General features: G+C 50.8%; 1 protein-coding gene across 1 annotated transcript; it reads left to right on the top strand.

Annotated features, from left to right (window-relative positions):
* On the top strand, window positions 3449–19816 carry KCNMB1 (potassium calcium-activated channel subfamily M regulatory beta subunit 1). Its single transcript, XM_005694520.3, has 4 exons — window positions 3449–3808; window positions 7703–7860; window positions 9218–9389; window positions 14552–19816. Exons 2-4 carry the CDS (start codon window positions 7727–7729, stop codon window positions 14819–14821), a joined length of 576 nt encoding a protein of 191 aa, XP_005694577.2. The 5' UTR covers window positions 3449–3808; window positions 7703–7726; the 3' UTR covers window positions 14822–19816.

Here is a 20438-nt window from a genome sequence, read left to right as displayed (position 1 = left end):
ATACGCATGCGCGCGTGTGCCTGTCTATATGCATATGTGTGTTCGTGTATGCCTATGTATGCGTGTGTGTGCATATGGATATGTGCGTATGTGCACACGTATGAGCACACAGTTGCACGTGTGCATCCTAGTCGCTCAGTTGTATCCAACTTCTTGTGACGCGCCAGGCTCCTCTGTCCATGGGATTTCTCAGGCAGGAATACTGGAATGGGTTGCCACTTCCTTCTCCAGGGGCTCTTCCTGACCCAGGAATCAAACCGAGGTCTCCTACATTGCAGGCAGATTCTTTGCTGTCTGAGCCACCAGGGAAGGCCCTGCACATGTGCATATATATGTACGTATGTTTATGTGTGTATATATACATGACTGTGTTTGCACATGGGGCTTCCCAGGTGGATCAGACTGTAGAATCCACCTGCAATATGGGAGACCTGGGTTCGACCCCTGGGTTGGGAAGGTTCCCTGGAGGAGGGAAAGGCCACCCTCTCCAGTATTCCTGGGTGAATGTGAATATGTGTGCACATGTGTGTTTGTGCATATATGTGTATGTATATGCATGTGTGTGCGTATATTTGCATACGAATGTGGCTCTGTCCTGGCACCTAGTGGATGCTTGATGAGTGGAAATGCTCTCCTATACTGCTGCCCTTCGCTCTTTTTGTGCGGCAGTGAGTAACTTCATAGAAGAGTTCACAGAGGATTTCTAAGTCTCCCCCATACATGCCATGCAACAGTCTCAGGCTTCTTAATTCTCGGTTCTGCAATACCACCATCACCAGCAACAATAACAGTTCCCTTTCTAAGTCACTCCCAGCTTGTTCCAGTTATTATGGCTGCATTACAAATCTTCTCAAAACACAGGGGCATAAAGCAACCATTTAATGTGTTCATGTATTTTGTGGATGGGGAATTCCTAGAGGGTACAGGAGGGGTGGGTGATGTCCGAGGCCTCAGCTGGGGGACTTGAAGTCTGGGGGCTGGAGTCGTCTGCAGGCTCCTACACACACGCATTTGGGAGGTGCTGTCCGTTGGCCGAGAAATGAGTTGGGCTGTCAGCTGGAATACCTCAGCGTGGCCTCTTGGCTTCTTCACCAAGAAGAAGAGTGTCGAGAGAGAGCGTCCAGTGAAACCCGCCCCCCTGTTTACCACTTAATCTTGGGAATCACAGTGTCACTTCCAGCACATTCTGTTGGCAAGGCAGTTACAATCTCTGCCAGATTGAAGGGGGGAGGACAAAGAAGCACCCTCTTGATGGAGGTGTGTTCATGGCACGCTCAGAGCAGAGCGCACAAGATGGGATGTGTGTTGGTGTACCGTCCTGGGAAAACGCAATCTGCCACGTTGCACGTCAGGCAGCTTAGATGATCTCTTATTCCTCAAAAACCACTGAGGGACTCACCATACATATCTCCATTCTAGAGGTGGACCAACTGAGGCTCAGAGAGGCCAACCACTTGCCTTGGGCAGTATATTTAACGTCTCTGAACCTCAACGACCACCCTCCCCTCTATAAAAGGGGTAGGACGAGCTCTACCTGAATATGACTGTGAGCCTGCAGTGCTTATTACCTTATGGGGTTTTTGGAAGGTTGAAGTCGGGCAAGCAGTTTTGTGATCTCTAACCCTCTGTGCCAACGCAGAGCACCAGTCTTTATCAGTGTAACATCATTGTTTCCTTCCTTCCACCTACAATCATCTGCCCCACACGAACCCCACAGCCAGCCAGGGAGCAGGGTTTCCACCCACATACCCTCAAGAGAGAGGCATGCCAAAGCATTTTGGCAAGAGTTTGCTTCGATGCAGCAGAAAGACATACCAGCCCCTGTCTGTTCCCATTTTCCAAGGGGAGAATACTTGGGAAGAAGGCTTGTTTGCTTATAAAGTCCGAATGTGTAACTCTTAATACCTTTAGTCAGTTACAAGCATGTAGCCCTTTAGCCGTACTTTTAAAAGGCTGTCTGTTGTACTGAGGGTCTCTCCCCCAAAGGAGAAAGAAGGATTTTTGCACTAGATCACAGGCAGGAATCTTCTGGCTCCTGCATGGGCCAGGACCATCTTGGAAAATCACCCCTTTGGGATTCATTCTGGGCCATGTCCTTCACTGCCAATGCTGCATCTGCAAGGTCTAAGGCCTTTAGACACCCCCTTGGCTATGGTGCCCATTAAACAGACGATTTACTCTCCTGTTAATAGGATTTAATTACGAAAAGGGGTGGGGGAAGGGAACTCACTGCTGGGGAGAGTTTAGGGGCCTGAGCACTGCTCTCGTTTTATGGCCCGATAAGCTGGTTGCCTCATAGCAACAGAGGCAGAAGTGAGGAGGGTCCAGAATTCTTACAGTTGGCAGGGCTGAGCTGTGCCCACCTCCCCAGGAGCTCTAAAATATCAAGTGGCGGGTGTCTGCACAACAGAGGTGAGCTTTCAGGTCTTAAAGCAGCACCAGGCTCAGCAGAGAGAGCCCCGGCTCTGAAATCTGGCAGGACCAGCTTTGACGCTGGCTCCTGCACTTGGGGAACCCCCAGGTGGCTCAGTGGTGAAGAGTCCGCCTGCCAATGCAAGAGACCCGGGTTCTGTCCCTGAGTCGGGGAGGTCCTCTGGAATAGGAAATGGCAGCCCACTCCAGTACTCTTGCCTGGAGAATCCCATGGACAGAGGAGCCTGGTGGGCTGCAGTCCGCGGGGTTGCAAAGAGTCGGATGCGACTGAGCACGCACACGCATGCATGCATGCATCCGTGCAGCCCGCACTCGGAGCAGCCAACTGTGGAAGAGCAATTTAAGGCTTCTGAGCTTCAGATTCAGTTTCTTCAACTGACCGTTGAGTAAACTAAGGGGCAGAGATGCTAGGATCATGCCTGATACTTAGGGAAGGCCCTATGCTCGTGTTTATTTTTGTCACTGCTTTTTAATCCTTACAACAACAACTTTAAGGATGAAAGAGTAGAGAGAAGTATGTTTTTGCCTTCAAATGTTATTTCTCACTTGTCTCTTCTATTGATGGGAACAAATCTCTGCCCATGCACCCAAACTGTACAGTTTGACCACCGGGAGGTCACTGGGCCAAGCAGGCTCTTCTTAGATCTGGCCGGCTGGAAACAGCCGCGAAGCTCTCACTGCTCCCCGCTTCTCCTTGGTTGGTCTTTAAAAGACGAGTTTCTCTTTTCCTGCCCCAAATCTCCACCATTCCTAACTCTTATCACTACTCTGTACAAAGTAAGGTTTAAAAACCCCAAGAGGCTCAGAGAGGCATCGTGACCTGCCTGGGGTCACACAGTACACAGTTGTCAAAGGCTGAGGGTTTTGGCTGCTGGGCGGGTTGGAAATGCCAGCCCCTCCAGCTGCTGACGAGCCCCACCCCTTAGAGCTTCCACTCCTCCTCCCTCCCCTCCGTCAGCAAAAAGAAACTCATTTCCCATCCCAGACTTCTCTGCCAGCCCAGAGAGATTAAGTGAAGAAGAAATGTCTCCAAACATACCGAGATGGTCTTTCCTGGCTTCTCAGATTTGCTGTCTGTGGTTTCAAACCTTTTGCCCAGTAGATTCTGGGAATTGCAGGGCAGGGGCCTGGGTAACAGCTGCCAGCCCCTGGACTGGGTACCTGCCCTCTCGAGTTTGTGTCCTGGGGCTGTGTGCTCAGACTTGACCATGTTTGGGCATGGAGGCTCGTCTCAGACGAGAACCAAAGGCCGCTTCCCCAGAGACGGGCTGGGAGCCCAAACTTCCTGCTGCAGCTCAGGCAGCTTCTTTTGGGTGGGGGCTGGGGACCAGGCAGAAAAGGGTCTGCCGAAGACTCGCAGGGCACCCAGGAGACTGTGAGTACTGAGGTCAAGGACGCTGGGGAAGTGGTTTCTCCAGAGACTGGGGCTGGGGCTGGACCTTCGCTGAGGGGGCCGGCAGTGGGAACTCCCTGCCTCGAGGGGCTGGCCATCAGGACTCTGGGCTCCAGAGGAGCTGGTGTTAAGTCACACAGGACTAGAACTGCCGGACCCATGGTCTGGTGGCCTGCGGGGGGCTGGAGGTGGGAAGGGGGGTCCTTGGCCCCGTCAGTGGGGTGGCTCAGTGCCCTGGCCCTTGTCTCAGCCTGCAGAGCAGCCAGAGGGCAGCAGCCTGGAGATCAGGACCAGCCCTGGCCCTTGTCACCAGGGGAGGGGTGGGGCAGAAGCAGGCCCAGCAAGGGCACTGGGGACTTCTGATCCAAACCTCAGGGTTTCTTTCTTAATAGTAGCAGTTAAAATTTATCAAGGGCTTGCACTGGGCCAGGCAATGTGACGTTTGGTACATCATTTGACCTTTATCAGAATTCTCGGAAGTGGGCACTATCATGCTTGTTTTACAGTCACAGGTTGCTAGGTGACAAAGCCAGGATTTGATCCCATGCCTGATGACCTCAGAACACCCCCTGTCCCTCACTCCATTAGACCCTTAAACACTGTCTTCTATGCCCTGAAAAGGATGTCAACCCAAACACTGGATTACTGAGGACCCCCCCCACACACACCAAATCCCACCTTGCTTGGCCTTTCTTCACCTTTCCTCAATCTACCCCAGACCTCCAGTGACATTTCCAAATGGAGAGCTATATCTCAAAAGTCCAGAGACATTCAGCAGTTCTCAACTGAGGAGTCCTTCTTCGAGTCTAACTGGGATCCCCCATTTTACAGCTGCGGCCCATTTCTTCCTGTGCAGGCCTCAGGGGGCTCAGCGGTTCCCACCCTTCCTGCTGCCTAAAGGTTCTCACTACGGATGTTGAAACTTAGGACTATATCTGTATTCATATCCTCACCCTACGCTTTTATCCTGTGCGGTCTTAGTAGGATTTATCAAAACTCTGCTGGCCCCCTCCCTTGGGCTGGGTGACAGTTTCACTAGAGCTTTGCAGACAGGAGGGATCTGAACAAGCGGCCGGGTCCAGACTGCTTCATTTGCTTTCCTCCTGAGTGTCCAGACCTGGTACACTGGGAGTGCCCGGGGGAGGGGATGTTAGGATGGGGCAGACGGGCCTCCCTGGTCTCAAGGATGCTCTGACTCTCCCAGGGAAGGACTGGTTCTGTTGTGGGCACTCAGCCTAGGTCCTCCCTCCGAGGCGTGATTCCATGTTGACCCTAGAACCTCGTGTTCCACAGTCGCAGGGTTAGGGCCAGGCACCAACGACCTCAGACAGTCCTGGGAAGGAAGGCTGTGTAGGATTTTTGCCCATCCCTGGGTGGCTGTATTCTTTAGCCTGCAAAAACATGTGTGGGCTTGTTAGACTGGCCCTAGGTAAATCATGATGTGAGCTGCCCTATTTCCCACAAGATGGAAGGACAGGACAAAAGTAATAGGAAAAAGAGTTGAATAGCATGTCTCTCATTGTCAAGAGAAGATTTTTTTCCTTTGTGACTTTGTAGTGTGTCTGTTGGAATGTAGGGAAACCACACTTCTCAGTGCCCCAAACGTGGGAGAAAAAGTCATCATTAGGTATCATCCCTATTAATCACCTTGGAGGGCATGACAGGGCTGTAACCTTGGTATCTGACCCTGGAGTCTCCTTTTTAGGACAGTGGGGGGCCGGGGACACCTGGAGTGGGGAAGAAACAAGGCGGAGATCTCTGACTGGACACTTGAAGCAACTTAATGGAAGAGAAGTTGAGTAGAAAATAAGACACTTTGTTGAAAATCCCTTTGAATTAATAACGCCTATCTCGGGAATACTCACTCATTCAAAAAAATAATGTTTATTACCTTGGGGACCTGGCAGGGAAGATAAAGTCCCTCCTGATAGCTCACTAACATTTCCCCTAATTCAGGGGTTACAGAGAAAGGCCCCACAGCCCTGTTATCCTTGGTAGAAATGTTACCTTAAGCAACAAACAAAAAGCAACAACAAAGGAATTTACTGAAGGCTGTGGGGCAACTCTGGAGAAGGCAATGGCACCCCACTCCAGTACTCTCGCCTAGAAAATCCCATGGATGGAGAAGCCTGGTGGGCTGCAGTCCATGGGGTCGCAAAGAGTCGGACACGACTGAGTGACTTCCCTTTCAATTTTCACTTTCATGCATTGGAGAAGGAAATGGCAACCCACTCCAGTGTTCTTGCCTGGAGAATCCCAGGGACAGGGGAGCCTGGTGGGCTGCCGTCTATGGGGTCGCACAAAGTTGAATACCACTGAAGCGACTTAGCAGCAGCAGCATCACGAGGCAACTCACTGACTTGCACGGGAAATCCATACCAGGACCGAAGCCGGGACGCTCTGGCTCCGGGAGGTGCCCGGGGGACAACAGTGACCCTCCTGGTGGGAGTTCAGGGAGGAGGGGCTCTGCTTGCTCTGGGAGAGGCAGGTCCCGGGAGAAGGATGAAGGGCCTCAGGCCCAAGACACAAGGGAGGCAGGAAGCCGCCTGTCACTTGCACCATTCTGCTTGGGCTCAGCGGGGCTCAGGTCCCCAGGTAAGAGAGCATCTGCTGAGGCCACGTGATGCCACCTGCCCTCGCGGAAAGCAGGGAGGCGGCCGTTTCAGGATCCCCACGGCTGATACCCCTCCTGTCACCCTGATGTCTTGGCTGCCCTCTGGCGGACCTGCTGCCCCTTCTCTGCATGCTCGCCCTTTCCAACCAGCTCTGCTGTGGGAGTGGTTTTTCATTTAAGTTAATTAAGCGTTGACTGTGCTGGGTCATTGTTGCTGTGTGAGGCCTTTCTCTGGCTGTGGCGTGTGGGGGTTACTCTGGTTGCAGCGCACAGGCTTCTCATCGCGGCGGCTTCTCTCCTGGAGCGCAGGCTCCAAGCGCGTGCGCTTCCGTAGTTGCAGAGCGCGGGCTGAATAGTTGTGGCTCACGGGCTTCGCTGCTCCAGGGCATGTGGAATCTTCCTGGACCAGGGATCGAACCCACGTCCCCTGCATTGGCAGGCGGATTCTTATCCAGTGCGCCACCAGGGGTGTCCTGTGAGACTGCTACAGCTTCAAGTTTCTCTGAGACAAGTGTCCTCGGAGGACGTGCACGGGTATTCCCCCTCTGCAGCTTACAGTGTGAGTTTATCTCCTGTGTTAGTTTCCTGTCGCTGCTGTAACGAATTAGCACAAACTCGGTGGCCCCAGTAGACATCTACGCATACACAGTTCTGGAAGGCAGAAGTTCAAAATTAGCAGCACGCTGGCAAGGCTCAGTCAAGGTGTCGGCAGGGCTGCACTCCTCCAGAGGCTGCGGAGGACAACGCTGGGTTCCCTGCCTCTTCCAGCTTCCGGGAGCTGCCAAACCTCTGGTACATGACCGCATCACTCCAGCTTCAGCCGCCCTGGTCATAGCCCCCTCTCTTTTCTGTCTCATCTCCCTCCGCCTCCTTCTTGCAAAGATCCTTGTGGTTATCTTTAGGTCTGCGTGGATAATCCAGGATAATCTCGCCATCTCAAGAGCCTTAAAGTCTTTGCCATGTAAAGTAACGGTCACAGATCCTGGGGCTGAGAACATGTGCATCTTGAGGGCCATTACTGAGCCTGTCACACACTGTGTGACCTTGTGCAAGTCACTCTGTCTCTCTGAGCCACAAGTCCTTCATCTGTGGCTAGGGGATGATAATATTTGCCTCTCAGAGCTGGCGGAAGGCTTACATGGGGCCCCAAAGCCCTCTGAGTTTTCCAAGCTCTGCGCTGAAAATAGAGACGATGTTGATGGCTGATCACCCTCTCCTGTCACTTGTGCTGATTCCACGTCTGTTTGCCTCTCTGGTCCTAGCAATGTCTGCAGTCCCCAGAGGCCATGGGAAAGAAGCTGGTGATGGCCCAGAAGCGGGGAGAGACTCGGGCCCTCTGCCTGGGAGTGGCCATGGTAGTGGGCGCAGTCATCACCTACTACATCTTGGGCACCACTGTGCTGCCCCTCTATCAGAAAAGGTACCGTACTCCCAGGCCTGCTCCCACCCTCCAGGCTAAGGGTCTGGCCTCTATCGTCGTGTTGTGTATCTCAAGTGACGGGGAGCTCACCACTTCAACTATACACACCGTTTCATTTGAGGGCCTTTCTGATAAGTAGGGGGCTTTCCAGGTGGCACCAGTGAGGGGGCCCGCCTGCCAATGCAGGAGACAGGGGTTCGATCCCTGGGTCAGGAAGATCCCCTGGATGAGGGCATGCAACCCACTCCAGTGTTCTTGCCTGGAGAATCCTGTGGATAGAGGAACCTGGCAGGCTATGGTCTATAGTGTCGCAAAGAGTTGGACAAGACTGAAGCGACTTAGCGTGCACTGGTAAGTAGGAAGTGTCTACACTGAGCTAAACTCTGTTCCCCTGGAGCTCTGCTCTGGAATCTCAGAGAATGTCCCATGCCTTTGCTTTCCAACATGTCAACCACGTGAGCTTTTAAAGGAAAGACTGGGAAGTTCCTGATCCGTGCTCTAATGAGAATGAATACGCTCCGTTTTCTCAGCCTGATCTTAGGACAAATCTCAGACCCTTGCCTCTGGGCGCGTTCCAGCGGCCAACAGTTCCCTTCTGTCTGGCAGTGTCTCCTGCCTGATAGAAGGAGATGAGTCACGATTGATTTGCTGGTGTGTGGATGAGCCCGTCAGCCTCTCCGGGGTCTGCTCCCGCCCCATTTTTACGGTGCTTGAGCCTTTCCAGGCCGGAATCCTACCGAGTGAGGCACTGCTCAGCGTGGCCATGTGCCTCCAAGACATTTCCTCCGGGTTCAGCGCCATTCCTCCCATCTTCCCCACCTGGGCACAAATCAAGCTCCTCCTCCATCTACTCTTTTTAAGGGGAGGGGCATAGATTCTGAAACCATCCAGACCTGACTTCAGAGACTGTGAGCCCTTAGCAAAGTCACTTGACCTCTCTGAGCTTCTCTTTCACTCTCTGCAAGATGAAGATGGTGTGGACAAGGGGTCTGAGGTCTGGCTGCAGACCAGAGTCACTGCGAAGAATGTTGAAAACACATCAACCCATCTTAGAAATTCTGATTCACCTGTCCTGGGGTGTGGCTTAGATGTGAGGATCTTTAAATCTAACCAGGGTTTGGGGTGAGCAGCGGGGGGCCAGGCTAGTTTATGTAGATATTGGCCAAGAGGCCAAAAAGCCGATATTCTGATTTTATGATTGCTCCCCGGGACCCAGGGACTCTGGGGTCACGCTCCTTTAGTGCTGGCTGCTAACAGCAGATGGGTCTCGGTCCTGAGTCTCTCTAAATGGGTTCGTGCTGGGCGCTCTGTGCCACCTGGGTTCTGAGATGTGTTTGTGTATGCACGGTCTCCCTAGCGTGTGGACCCAGGAATCCACGTGTCACCTGATTGAGACCAACATCAGGGACCAGGAGGAGCTGGAGGGCAAGAGGGTGCCCCAGTACCCATGCCTGTGGGTCAACGTGTCGTCCGTGGGCCGCTGGGCTGTGCTGTACCACACGGAGGACACTCGGGACCAGAACCAGCAGGTACTGACTGGGTGGGGAGTGAGGACACGTCCTTTTAACCCTGGCGGGTGCGTGCTTGTCCCCAGCTGGCTCCCGAATCCCACTCTGAAGGGGAGCAAAGACTGGAGAAAGATAAACCCAGTTGACCAGGGGCCACAGCTGGTCTGAGGCCCAGTCAGTCTCAGCCCTTCTGTGCTGAGTCTAACAGACCTGCCACTGACTGGCTGTGTGACGGGGGCTTGGCCCCGCCAAGCCTCAGTTTCTGTTAATTGAAAATTGAAGTGCTGCTAGGAAGTCAAGGACTGTGTATAATGTGCCAATCTTGGTGTTGGCTGGATAGCAGGCACTCAGAGGAAGCAGCTGGTAGTGTTCTTATTATTCTATAATGTGGGTCAGATGAGAAGCCAGACCCAGAGCTGAACCCCTGTGACTCCTCGACTCCCCACTCTAGGGGGCCAGAGGCCCAGGTTCAGAGCAATCTTTAGAGGCCAGCACTTGGAAAGTTTTCCTATCACTGCCTCTCAGTGCCCCCCTCACACCTCCTAATCCACCGCTGCAGTCCTTTCTGTAGGAAACACAAGCTGACCCATTTTCATTCATTCAACCGTCACTTCCTGTGTTAGGGGTTGGGGTCAAGAGAAGAGAGCTCACACACGATCAATACCCAGCAGAGAGGGCCAGTGCCATAGAGAAGAACGGTGAGGTGAAGGTTTCAGAAAGGCACTGGTGTTGAAAATCAGGCAGGGACTGGTCACACAGAAATGCGGAGGTGGGCGTACGTGTCAAGAGGACGCAGAGAGCAAGGTATGGGGGAGGAAGGCGGGGAGACACAGCATTCCAACCCCCGCAGAGACGATGCTACAGGGTAGGGTACGGCGAGAAAAAGCTTCAGAGGCAGCGTAGGGCCTGTTCCCAGAGGCCCTCCACACCGCCAATGTGTGCAATTAAAATGGGTTTTTTGGGTAGTTTTTCTCTTTTGTTGTTGTCTTTTGAGAGAAGCAAAACTTTAATGAAGAATGCTACATGTTATTGAAGGTAATTAGCTCTCATATTAAAAAAATATTACTGAAAACATTTTACTAAATTTTTTTTTTGCTCAAAAGACAGTCTTCAAAGATGTCTGAGAGAAATAGCTTGTACAACACAGTAGGAGAGAAGGAGAAGAGGTTTAATTCCAGCATAAGACACTGACACCACACAGGTAGGGAAGCAGCCATTTTAGAGAGAATGGGATTGGATGTTTATATTCAATCAGGATTTATTTATTTATTTATTTATTTTTTGAGCTTTAACAGCTCAACCGAAGGAACGAGATTGGGAAGAAAAGACAGGGGAAGTGCTAAGCTCATTCACAATCACCATTTTACAAAACACCACACTGATTCAACCACACGAGACATGGAGGTGAGTTGTAGCCGTGTAGCCCAGCAAATACGTAGAGCAAATGCCAAGGACACAGGGTTGATGTAATAGGCACACGGTTTTAAAGAGACTGGTTCTGTCAGGGTGGTCTCTCATTGACCTGAGCCGGGAAGACATGAAGCTCCTTCACATTTTCATCAAAGGCCAGAGCTTTGCTGGGAACTAAGTTCACTCCAAATAATGCTCCTGGCGCTGGCTTTAACAGGAAGTGAAGTTATTTGCAACTAATAGAATTCACCATTTCCTAGGGGAAGTTCTACTGATTACGAGGGAGTTAAATTCATGCAAACCATAAAGAAAGGGAATACTAATTATATTCTGGCGCTGTACGAGCTGTGTGTCTGTTTTCTGCCAAGGACTACCAAACTGTGGAATTAAAATGTGATCAGGGAAGCTGGGGCTCCTCACCTCTGGGTGTTAGGTGCTCCTGGGGGTCCTAACAAAACCCACGGAAGCAGAATCTCTGGGCTTTCCAGGTCATTCTAAGTTTCCTTGGGAATTACTGCTGTGAGCAACTGGAGCCTTTAAAAGGTGTGGAGTGCTGGCAGCATGATCGGAGTGATATGGAAGAGTGTGGGGTCCAGTTACTAGGGAGAGAGGTGGGGGTCACCACAACTGGGACAGAGCTGGGACAGAGCTGGGACAAGGGTGGATGCTGACAGTCAGAACTTGGCAGCTGATGGGGTGGTAACCGGCAGGGTGCCTGGGGGGATGGTGGGATCGTGAACAGGGCTGGGGGCTCCTAGTGAAGTGGGCCTGGGCAGGCAAGGGGGCCTGGCTGTCCTGTCGTCACTAGCATGACTCAGCCACACCGGATGCAGCTAGGGCCTCCGAACCAGCCTGAATCAGCTCCTCCCAGGACCCCTGCCTCTTCCTTGGCATCCAGGGCCTCCTGATTTATCCCCAGGATCAAGAAGCAAATTTTCAAAGACAAACAGAAGTGGTCACTGGTGCGATGGGAATTGGGAGCAGGCTGCCAGCTCGGAGGAGCTCGAGGTCAGATCCTCCCCCGATTGGGCTCCCAGCAGCCTGAGGCCTGCCTGCTGGGTTCGGAAGGACAGCATGGCCACCACCACATGCTCAGTCTTTTCTCCCAGAGCACCCAGGCGCCCCAGGAGTGGTGCTGAGGGCAGGCTGCTGCTCTGGTGTGACGGGGGAGGGGCCTTCATGGCTTTGCCAAGCAGCAGGGTGGTGTACCAGTTGCTCTTCCCACCTCTGTTCAGCTCTGTGGTGCCAGGACCTGGTGCTTCAGGATGGCTGGGTGTCTTCTGGAGTGTCATGTGCAAGGCTGTCTCCCTCCACCTCTATTCTGAGGAAGGAGGTCACCAGCTCACTCTTGGTTTATCTCATGAGATTTAGCCTGAGAGGTTCTAAGCTCCTTTTTACTGTCTGCGCTGAAGACAGTGACACCATGGGGCTTGGGAGAGAGGCTGGATCATTTAAGATCCTTTAGACAACTGGCGCTAACGGTAAAGAACCTGCCTGCCAATGCAGGAGACATAAGAGACTCAGGTTCGATCCCTGAGTCAGGAAGATCCCCTGGAGGAGGGCACAGCAACCCACTCCATCCTAACTCAGTTGGCTAGGTTAACCAAGGTCACAGTCAGTGGCAGTGGGGAGACTCGGGCCAGGCCCTTTCAGCTCAGGATTCAGGATCCACTTGCTGCTAGGACCCTGGGCTTCTCTGGTGGCTCAGATGGTACAGAATCTGCTTGCAATGCAGGAGACCTGGGTTCCATCCCTGGGTTAAGAAGATCCCCTGGGGAAGAAAATGACTACTCACTCCAATATTCTTGCCTGGAGAATCCCGTGGACAGAGAAGCTTGGTGAGCTACAGTCCATGGGGTGGCAAGGAGTCGGACACGACTGAGCAACTAAGGCAAGGCTAGGACCTTAGAGTCCCCAGCACATCTGAATGCCAGATTTCTCAGGAGACAGCAGCTCCCCAGCCTCGGCTGCTCCCTGGCTGGCTGGGGATGTGGACCTGACCTGGATGCAGCTCCGCCCTGTCTCCAGGCTGTCAGAGCTGCAGCGTAGCCATCACCTCTACTGCTGGACTGCGTGCTGTCAGGGCAGACTGCCTCGGGGCAGGACCTCACTCAAATCCCGGGAAGAACCTAGGCCTGGGGAGGAGCTGGCCCGACACCGTCTCTCATTTTGACTCGTGCGACGTGATTATATAGGGCAGTGGTCCTCAAACCAGTGCCTGAAGGAGTCCCCAGGTTGCTGGACCCTCTCCTCAGAGATTCAGAGTGAGCAGGGAGCCTGTGCTTGTGGCCAGCCCTCCAGGTGGCTTGCTGTGGGGGCTGCGGGGGGACCACCCTTGCTGAGCATGTGCTGGAAGCTTGCCTCCCAGGATGGGAGAGAGATAAAGCCAGGATTCTCCTTTCTGCCTTCTCTGCAGAGCTTTCCAGCCAGACCTCATCTTTCCAGGCTGCGAGGTTCCTAATCACCGTGATCAGTGTCAGAATTAAATATATACCAGGCTCTGTCTGCACAAAGCTCTTTTGAATGCATTCTCTTTTTCCTTTGAATCCCAGTGTCAAATACCAGCTGGCCATCTTGGGTTTTGCTCACACAGAGTTAGACCTCATAGAATTTTCAATTCAAATTTTCACCAATATTTTAAAATTGTGACAGTCCACATTAAAATCCAGTATTTTGGCTTCTCTTACTATTTTGGAGGCCTGGCTACAGTCGGTCTTCTGGATGGCACAGCATCCGTTGTCCAGATGGAGTGATGACTGCCAGGCTGGGTGTGTCTGGCTCTCTCCATCACCCCAGGCCCCACCACACCCTGACAGTTCTCCCTGGCACCAAGGCAAGTGTGGATTCGCCCCTGTCATCTTATTCCCTCACTACTTCACTTGTGGATGTTACCTGTGTGAGCTTTGTAGGCAATTGAGCGTATGACCTCTGCCCTGAATCCAAATATAGAGCCCACTCAGCCTGTCTCCCATTGGTCTTCTTACACAGATAAGTTTGAAGTTCTTTAGCAAACTCCTTTGAAAAAGATACTGCTATTAACCCACTTAAGCGATGAAGACATCGAGGCTCAGTGTGTGTGTTAATATCTTAGTCGTGACGACTCTTTGTCACCCCACGGACTGTAGGCTGCCAGGTTCCTCTGTCTGTGGAATTCACCAGGCAAGGATACTGGAGTGGGTTGCCGTTCCCTTCTCCAGGGGATCTTCCTGACCCAGGGATGGAACCCAGGTCTCCTGCATTGCAAGCAGATTCTTTACCATCTGATCCACCATGGAAGCCCTGTTAAGCAATTAGCCTAAGGTTCCTCAGCGGCTCAGCTGTAAAGAATCTTCCTGCAATGCAGGAGACACGGGTTCGATTCCTGGGGTGGGAAGATCCCCTGGAGGAGCAAATGGCAACCCACTCCAGTATTCTTGCCTGGAGAATCCCACGGACAGAGGAGGCTGGCGGGCTACAGTCCCTGCAGTAACACGGGGGTGGACGTGACTGAACGACTGAGCTCTGCAGGTGATGGGAGCAGGGCCAGGGCTCCAGCTGGGGGCCCCGCCTCCCAGCGTGCAGAGTGTATCCTGGACAGCTCCAAGGCCACCACCCTCCCAACCAACACTGTGTAGGCGCCCCCTCAAACCACGCTGTGTGCAGCCTGCTAAGCTTTGGACAGTCTTGAGTCGACCCAGGCGTTCGAATCCAAAGCTGCTGTTTTCTCTTATTCCACACCAAGCCCTGAGAAACAGGGATCTCAATCCCATGCGTGCTCTCGATTCTCCCTACAGTGCTCCTACATCCCAAGCAGCCTGGACAACTACCAAGTGGCCCGGGCCGACGTGGAGAAGGTCAGAGCCAGGTTTCACGAGCACCAGGATTTCTTCTGCTTCTCCACGACTCGGGAGAATGAGACCAGCGTCCTGTACCGGCGCCTCTATGGGCCCCAGAGCCTCCTCTTCTCTCTCTTCTGGCCCACATTTCTGCTCACCGGCGGCCTGCTCATCATCGTCATGGTGAAGATCAACCAGTCCCTGTCCATCCTGGCAGCCCAGAGGTAGATCCACGCGGGCCCATCACCTCTCGGGCTGTTCCCGCTCGTGTCCCGTGCTCCCTCGCCTGCCTTCGCCCCCTCCCCCTCCGGCCTTCTGTCTTCCACTGCACGGATGGTCTTTGGGAAACCCCTTAGTTAAGTCATTTCCTGCTCAAGACTGTTCAATGGCTCCTCGGGACCCAGGAGAACTGAAGGTCAGCCTGTGATGCTTCTCCATCCCTGACCCCACTCAATCCATCCATTTAACTCAAATCTGTTTTCTGCTATTCCGCTGTCCACTGGACTGATGCCAGTGATTCTCACTTCTGTGCCTGCTGGGCCCTCCCAGGAAGTGCTCCCCGACAGGCCTCCATTCCTTCTTGGAATTCCGAAGTGAAAACGGTAGCAGCCCCATAGACAGAGCACGTTCATCAGTGGGACATCGCTTGTTTGCAGCTTTCTCAGATCTGTATACATTCTTATGCCAATATTCACAAGTGCAGATACAAACTTCCAGTCTTGGAGTCATGGGGATATAACTGCAACATGGTGACAATAATCAGTAATACTTCGCTGCATATTTGAAAGTTGCTAAGAGAGTAGGTCTTAAAAGCTCTCATCATAAGAAAAAAAACTGTCACTGTGTGGAGATGGGTGTTAACTAGAAACTTTTCTGGTGATGATTTTGTAATACATACAAATATTGAATCATTTTGTTACACATTTGAAAACTAATATAATCATATATTCATTATACCTCATATACCTTATATACTGATTATACCAAATATATACAACATATATAGGCTATAAGGAAATGATACTAACATATATAAAAAACATTAACAGTGGGATTTATTAATTGTAATTTTCTTCCTTCCTTTTATTTTTTGTACTTTTCTAAATTTTCAACAATAGGCTTGGTTTCACTGTGTTTATTTTTAAACAGAACAGTAACAACAGATGTAATTTTGGAAAAAAGTTTGAAAGGGTGAGTGCCCCATCACCAAGCAGATGGAAGTGACCTGGTGGACAGGTTGAACTCCAATCAGATACAGGCTTTTTTTTAATATTTATTTTTAATTGGCAGATAATTGCTTTACAGAGTTGTGTTGGTTTCTGCCATACATCACCATGAATCAGCCATAGGTATACCTAAGACACAGAGTTTTGAGAACACACAAGTTTAAGAATCCTGGACAGAGGGAAAATAAACAGAGATGGGGATTCATGGTTTTCAGTGCAGATTAAATACAAGGTACCTGGGACTGCCCTGGTGGTTCAGTGGTTACGCGAGTGGTTAAGCAATGTCAAAGCAGGAGACACAGTTCTGATCCCTGGTATGTGAAGATTCCTTATGCGCTGGGCAACTGAACCAGTTCACCACAACCACTGAGGCCGCTTTCCAGAGCCCATAAGCCAGGACCACTGAGCCCAGGCCCCAGAGCCGGTGCTCACAGCCAGAGAAGGCACTGCAACGAGAAGCCCCCACGCCGCCCCGGAGAGCAGCCTCCACTCGTTACAGCTAAGGACCTCCACGCGCAGCCAAACACAGGGGAAACGCAAGGCACTGGCCCTGCGGGGGAAGCCGGCCTCAGGCTTCGGAAGGGATGGCTGGGGGAATGGCACCCCACTCCAGTGTTCTTGCCTGGAGAATCCCAGGGATGGGGAGCCCGGCGGGCTACCGTCTATGGGATCGCACAGAGTCGGACACAACTGAAGCGACTTAGCAGCAGCAGCAACTGGGGGAAGCTGTCATAGATTCACTACCACTCCAAAAACTTGCCCTAGAGCAGGCCTTCTCAAAGTGTGATCCCTGGACCAGCATTCCTGGAGGCTTGTGAGAAAGGCACGCTCCAGGCCCTCCGCCTAGCCCCACTGACCCGGAGACCTTGAGGCGGTGGGTGGGGAGAGGTTGGTGGGGTAACGAGGAGCTGGGCAGTACTCCGTGTTTTAACAGTGACTGCAGGGGGCTCTGTCGTGTGCTTGAGCATGACAGCCGCAGGTGTAGAGAATCACGGTCCTGTCCGGGACTTTGGTGGGGGAGTCAACGCCTTTTCCAGGTAAGTCCTCAGCTGGGCATGAAGCTAGGCTGGTGTCTCTGAAGGTCCCCCTGCAGCTGATTCCAGGTGCGGCCCTGGGGTGAATCTGCGTCTGCTTCCGCCAGACTGCGTCTCTCTCATTCTTGGTTATTTCGTCAGTAAAAGAGAGAATGCCCCTTTTGGGTGGCTGGGACAGCTGAATGAGGGTTTGACACATACTGGGTGGCGAAAATGGAAGCTGTTCTTAGTAACAATAACAAGGAATGAATATTCAGAAACTTCCAGAGGAAATTATACCAACAATAATGTTAACTAGCATTTTTTGCTGCTCATTTATTCCATGCTGGACACAGAGCTAAGAAGTGTGCCTCATAAAAATTCAGTGAGCATTACTGAACCCACCTCATGGATAAGGAGAAGCAACTTAGGATAGAGGTTATATACATGGACTGGCTTCAAATACCCAACCGTATTATTCCCTAGCTGTGTGGCTTTGGACAAATAACCTTTCTGTGCCTCAATTTCCTCACTTGCAACATAGGAACTAATTATAATTAGCATTAAATGAGTTATTGTATAATGTTCCTAGAAGAGTGGCTTACACACAGTGAGTGCTGTATATTATGAAAAACTGAGGCTGTAAGAGGTCATTGGCCACGGTCAACCAGATAGTAAGTGAGGAACGGGACTTGAGCCCTGGGCTGTGTGATTCCAGAGCCTGACCTGTGATTCTTTAGCTGACTCAGTCACCGGAAGCCCCAGGGTCCAGGTAAGGAACAGTGTTGCATCCTGGGATGCCCAAGGTGTTCTCATGCAAGTCAGGAATCTGGGAGGAGGGCCACCTGGAATCTGTACCAACACCTGTAGCTTGCAGCCAGGGATCCCTGATGCAACTTCACACCCTCCGGGTTCTTACTAGAGACAATCCTTCCAAGGGGGAGTAACACCCCACTCCCTGGAGCTTCTTCCTTCTGGGCTTGGGGACATCCTAAGAGTCCCGTGAATCTAGCAAGTCTTGTTGGGATATTGTCTTATAGTTTGGTAAGATATTTTCTTTGGGGAAATTAGGTAAAGGGTACATAGGATCTATCTGTGTGTTTCTTTACAACTGCATGAGAATCTACAATTCCCCCCAAATTTAAGTTTAATTTTTAAAAAAGAAAAAGAGTATCTCCATCATGAATCTCATTTATAGGGTTTTTTTTTTTTTTTTTGCATATGGTTTTCATGCACTTGCATTTGGGGCTGAAATACACCAAAATGGAGACTATCCCAACAGCCCCTACAGGGGAAAAAGCCACCACCCTCTAGCAAGTAGCTGGGGAGGCCCAGCCCTCACTGCCCCATGCATTATTAACAATGAACTTCCTTTGCTTGAGACAAACGCCTTCTTCCTGTCAATGGAGTTCTGTAGCCTCCACAGCTTCCTGTCAATGGAGCCTACTTCTATCAAATCCTATACCTGCCTACTGTTCATGGAACTTCAAGCCCAAGATGAGCACGAACTAACGGGCATTTAAGCATGATGGAGTTAGACACGGAGGGAAAATGTTTCTGGAGCAAGGGCGGCCTGGGAGCAGAGAGCCCTCGTTAGTCCTTTAACAAATCACTCTGCTAATAAAGCCCAGTGCTGGCGCTCTTTTTGCCTTTTCTCCCACAGGCCAGTGAGTCTCACCTGGCTCTCCAGGTGTGCCTGGATCACTCGCCCAGAACTCGGATGGCAGGCTGGATGGAGATCAGTGGCAAGAGGACAGAGAGGGGCAGAGATGAAGCAGACACAGTGCCTGCCTCACGGAGCTGATCATCCTGTTGCTCTTTCTCCCTCCTTTCCCACCATTATCAAGGGCTTCCTTCTCCACGGTGAAGAACCTGATTTATGCAAATTCAAAATAATGCAATGAAAAATATTACTAAAACCTCAATTTTGTGACTTCCTGAAATAAGGCTAGCCTCCCCCACCTCTGTCAACAATTCACCTAAAATTCCTCCTAATTTCAGAACCCCTTGGGTGTGCAGATTGTAGGCTGCGTTCACTCTATTGCTAACCGGCAGCCCAGGCTGGTGCAGAATAGCCAATGTCTTTTGCATTTAGAGGAATTTGAATTATATGCTTGCAAAGATACTGTTTGATCATAGTGCAGCTATCTTATACCTCATCAGCCACTGCCCTTTCATATGTAGGGAAAAGAGACCAAAGCAAAATCAGAAAGACATGAAGAAATTCAACATGGTCTAGGGTAATGGTTCTTAAAAAATACATATATATTTTTTTACTGTGGACCATTTGTTAAGTATTTTTCTGGTTTTTAAAAAATATTTTTGGAATTGATAGACTTCAAATGCTGCTTCTAGAGAGGAGGCAAGGTATTTGAAGATGTGCAGCTGTATCCGTAACGTTAATATGAAGCAAATGCGACAAAATGCTAACACATTCGTTTTGAGGGGTGCTTTCTGAGGAGCATATGGGTGTTTTATATCATTTGTTCTATTTTTCTGTGTTCAAGTGCTTTCTCTAAAATAAAAGAGTGAATGGAAACAAAAATATTGTTGGTTTTTTGGCCATGTGGCATGTGGGATCCTAGCTTCCCAACCAAGGATTGAACCCTCACCCCCTGCATTGGAAGGAGGAGTCTTAACCCCTGGACCACCAGGGAAATCCCTAGGGTAATGGGTCTCAAAGTGGAGGCCTGCAAGGTCAAAATTATTTTCATAATAATATTTACATACTGCCTGCTTTTTTCACTCTCAATCTCACCAACACGTGCGGAATTTTTCAGAGCTTATGTGTGTGACGTGTGATATCACGAAAGACTGAACACAGACATGAGAAACCTGTTGTCTATTAAGCCGAACACTAAAGCAATTTGCAAAAAAGGAAAACAACGCACCCTTTCTCAATAATGTTTTGAAAATGCAACTGTTTCTCATAAAATATGATCTTTTGTTAACCTGGAATGGATTTATCATTGTTTTAAAATAAATTCATTTAAATGAAACATTCTGAGTTTTCATTCCTAAAATGGTAAACACTGGTTAATATAACCCATATAAACCCAGTCTCTTTTGGAGTTCTAAGTGTGTTTTTAGACTGTAAAAGGACTCTGCGACCAGAAAGCTTTGGCGCTGCTGACCTTGTGCGTCCAGAGACCTTCAGGGTCCTCTTGCTCTTCCTCACTGAGCCCTGTGTGCTAAGTTTCATGTGATCCCTGGTTGGAGCCAGGAGGAAAGCTTCACTTTTCCCCATCTCTCCTGGCTCTAGGGTCTCTCTTCCAGCAACGGATTTGTTCATGAATTATCTTCCTGTTCCTTAACCTTCATCATGTCGATTCAGACAGAATTCATCATCTTCCTAGATTTCCACAGCTCTCCCTTCCCACTCAAATAAAGCACATGCTCATCAGACAACTTCCTTAAATGCTAAGGAGGATGGGGAAGAGATGTATATAATTGCAGAGCAATCAACTCCCAACTGAATGTTGGACAAAGTTTGTGCCTCCCTTCTCAGATACAGAGACTTCAACTTCCCATAATCTCCCTCATCCCACACCAACTGCCCTCCAGCTACACGAGCTAAAAACAGGGGCTTCTGTAGCCTCCACAGCT

Source organism: Capra hircus, chromosome 20, assembly GCF_001704415.2.
Source record: "Capra hircus breed San Clemente chromosome 20, ASM170441v1, whole genome shotgun sequence".
Taxonomy (NCBI): domain Eukaryota; kingdom Metazoa; phylum Chordata; class Mammalia; order Artiodactyla; family Bovidae; genus Capra; species Capra hircus.
The sequence above is the reverse complement of the archived record's forward strand: the minus strand, read 5'-3'. Positions and strand labels throughout refer to the sequence as shown.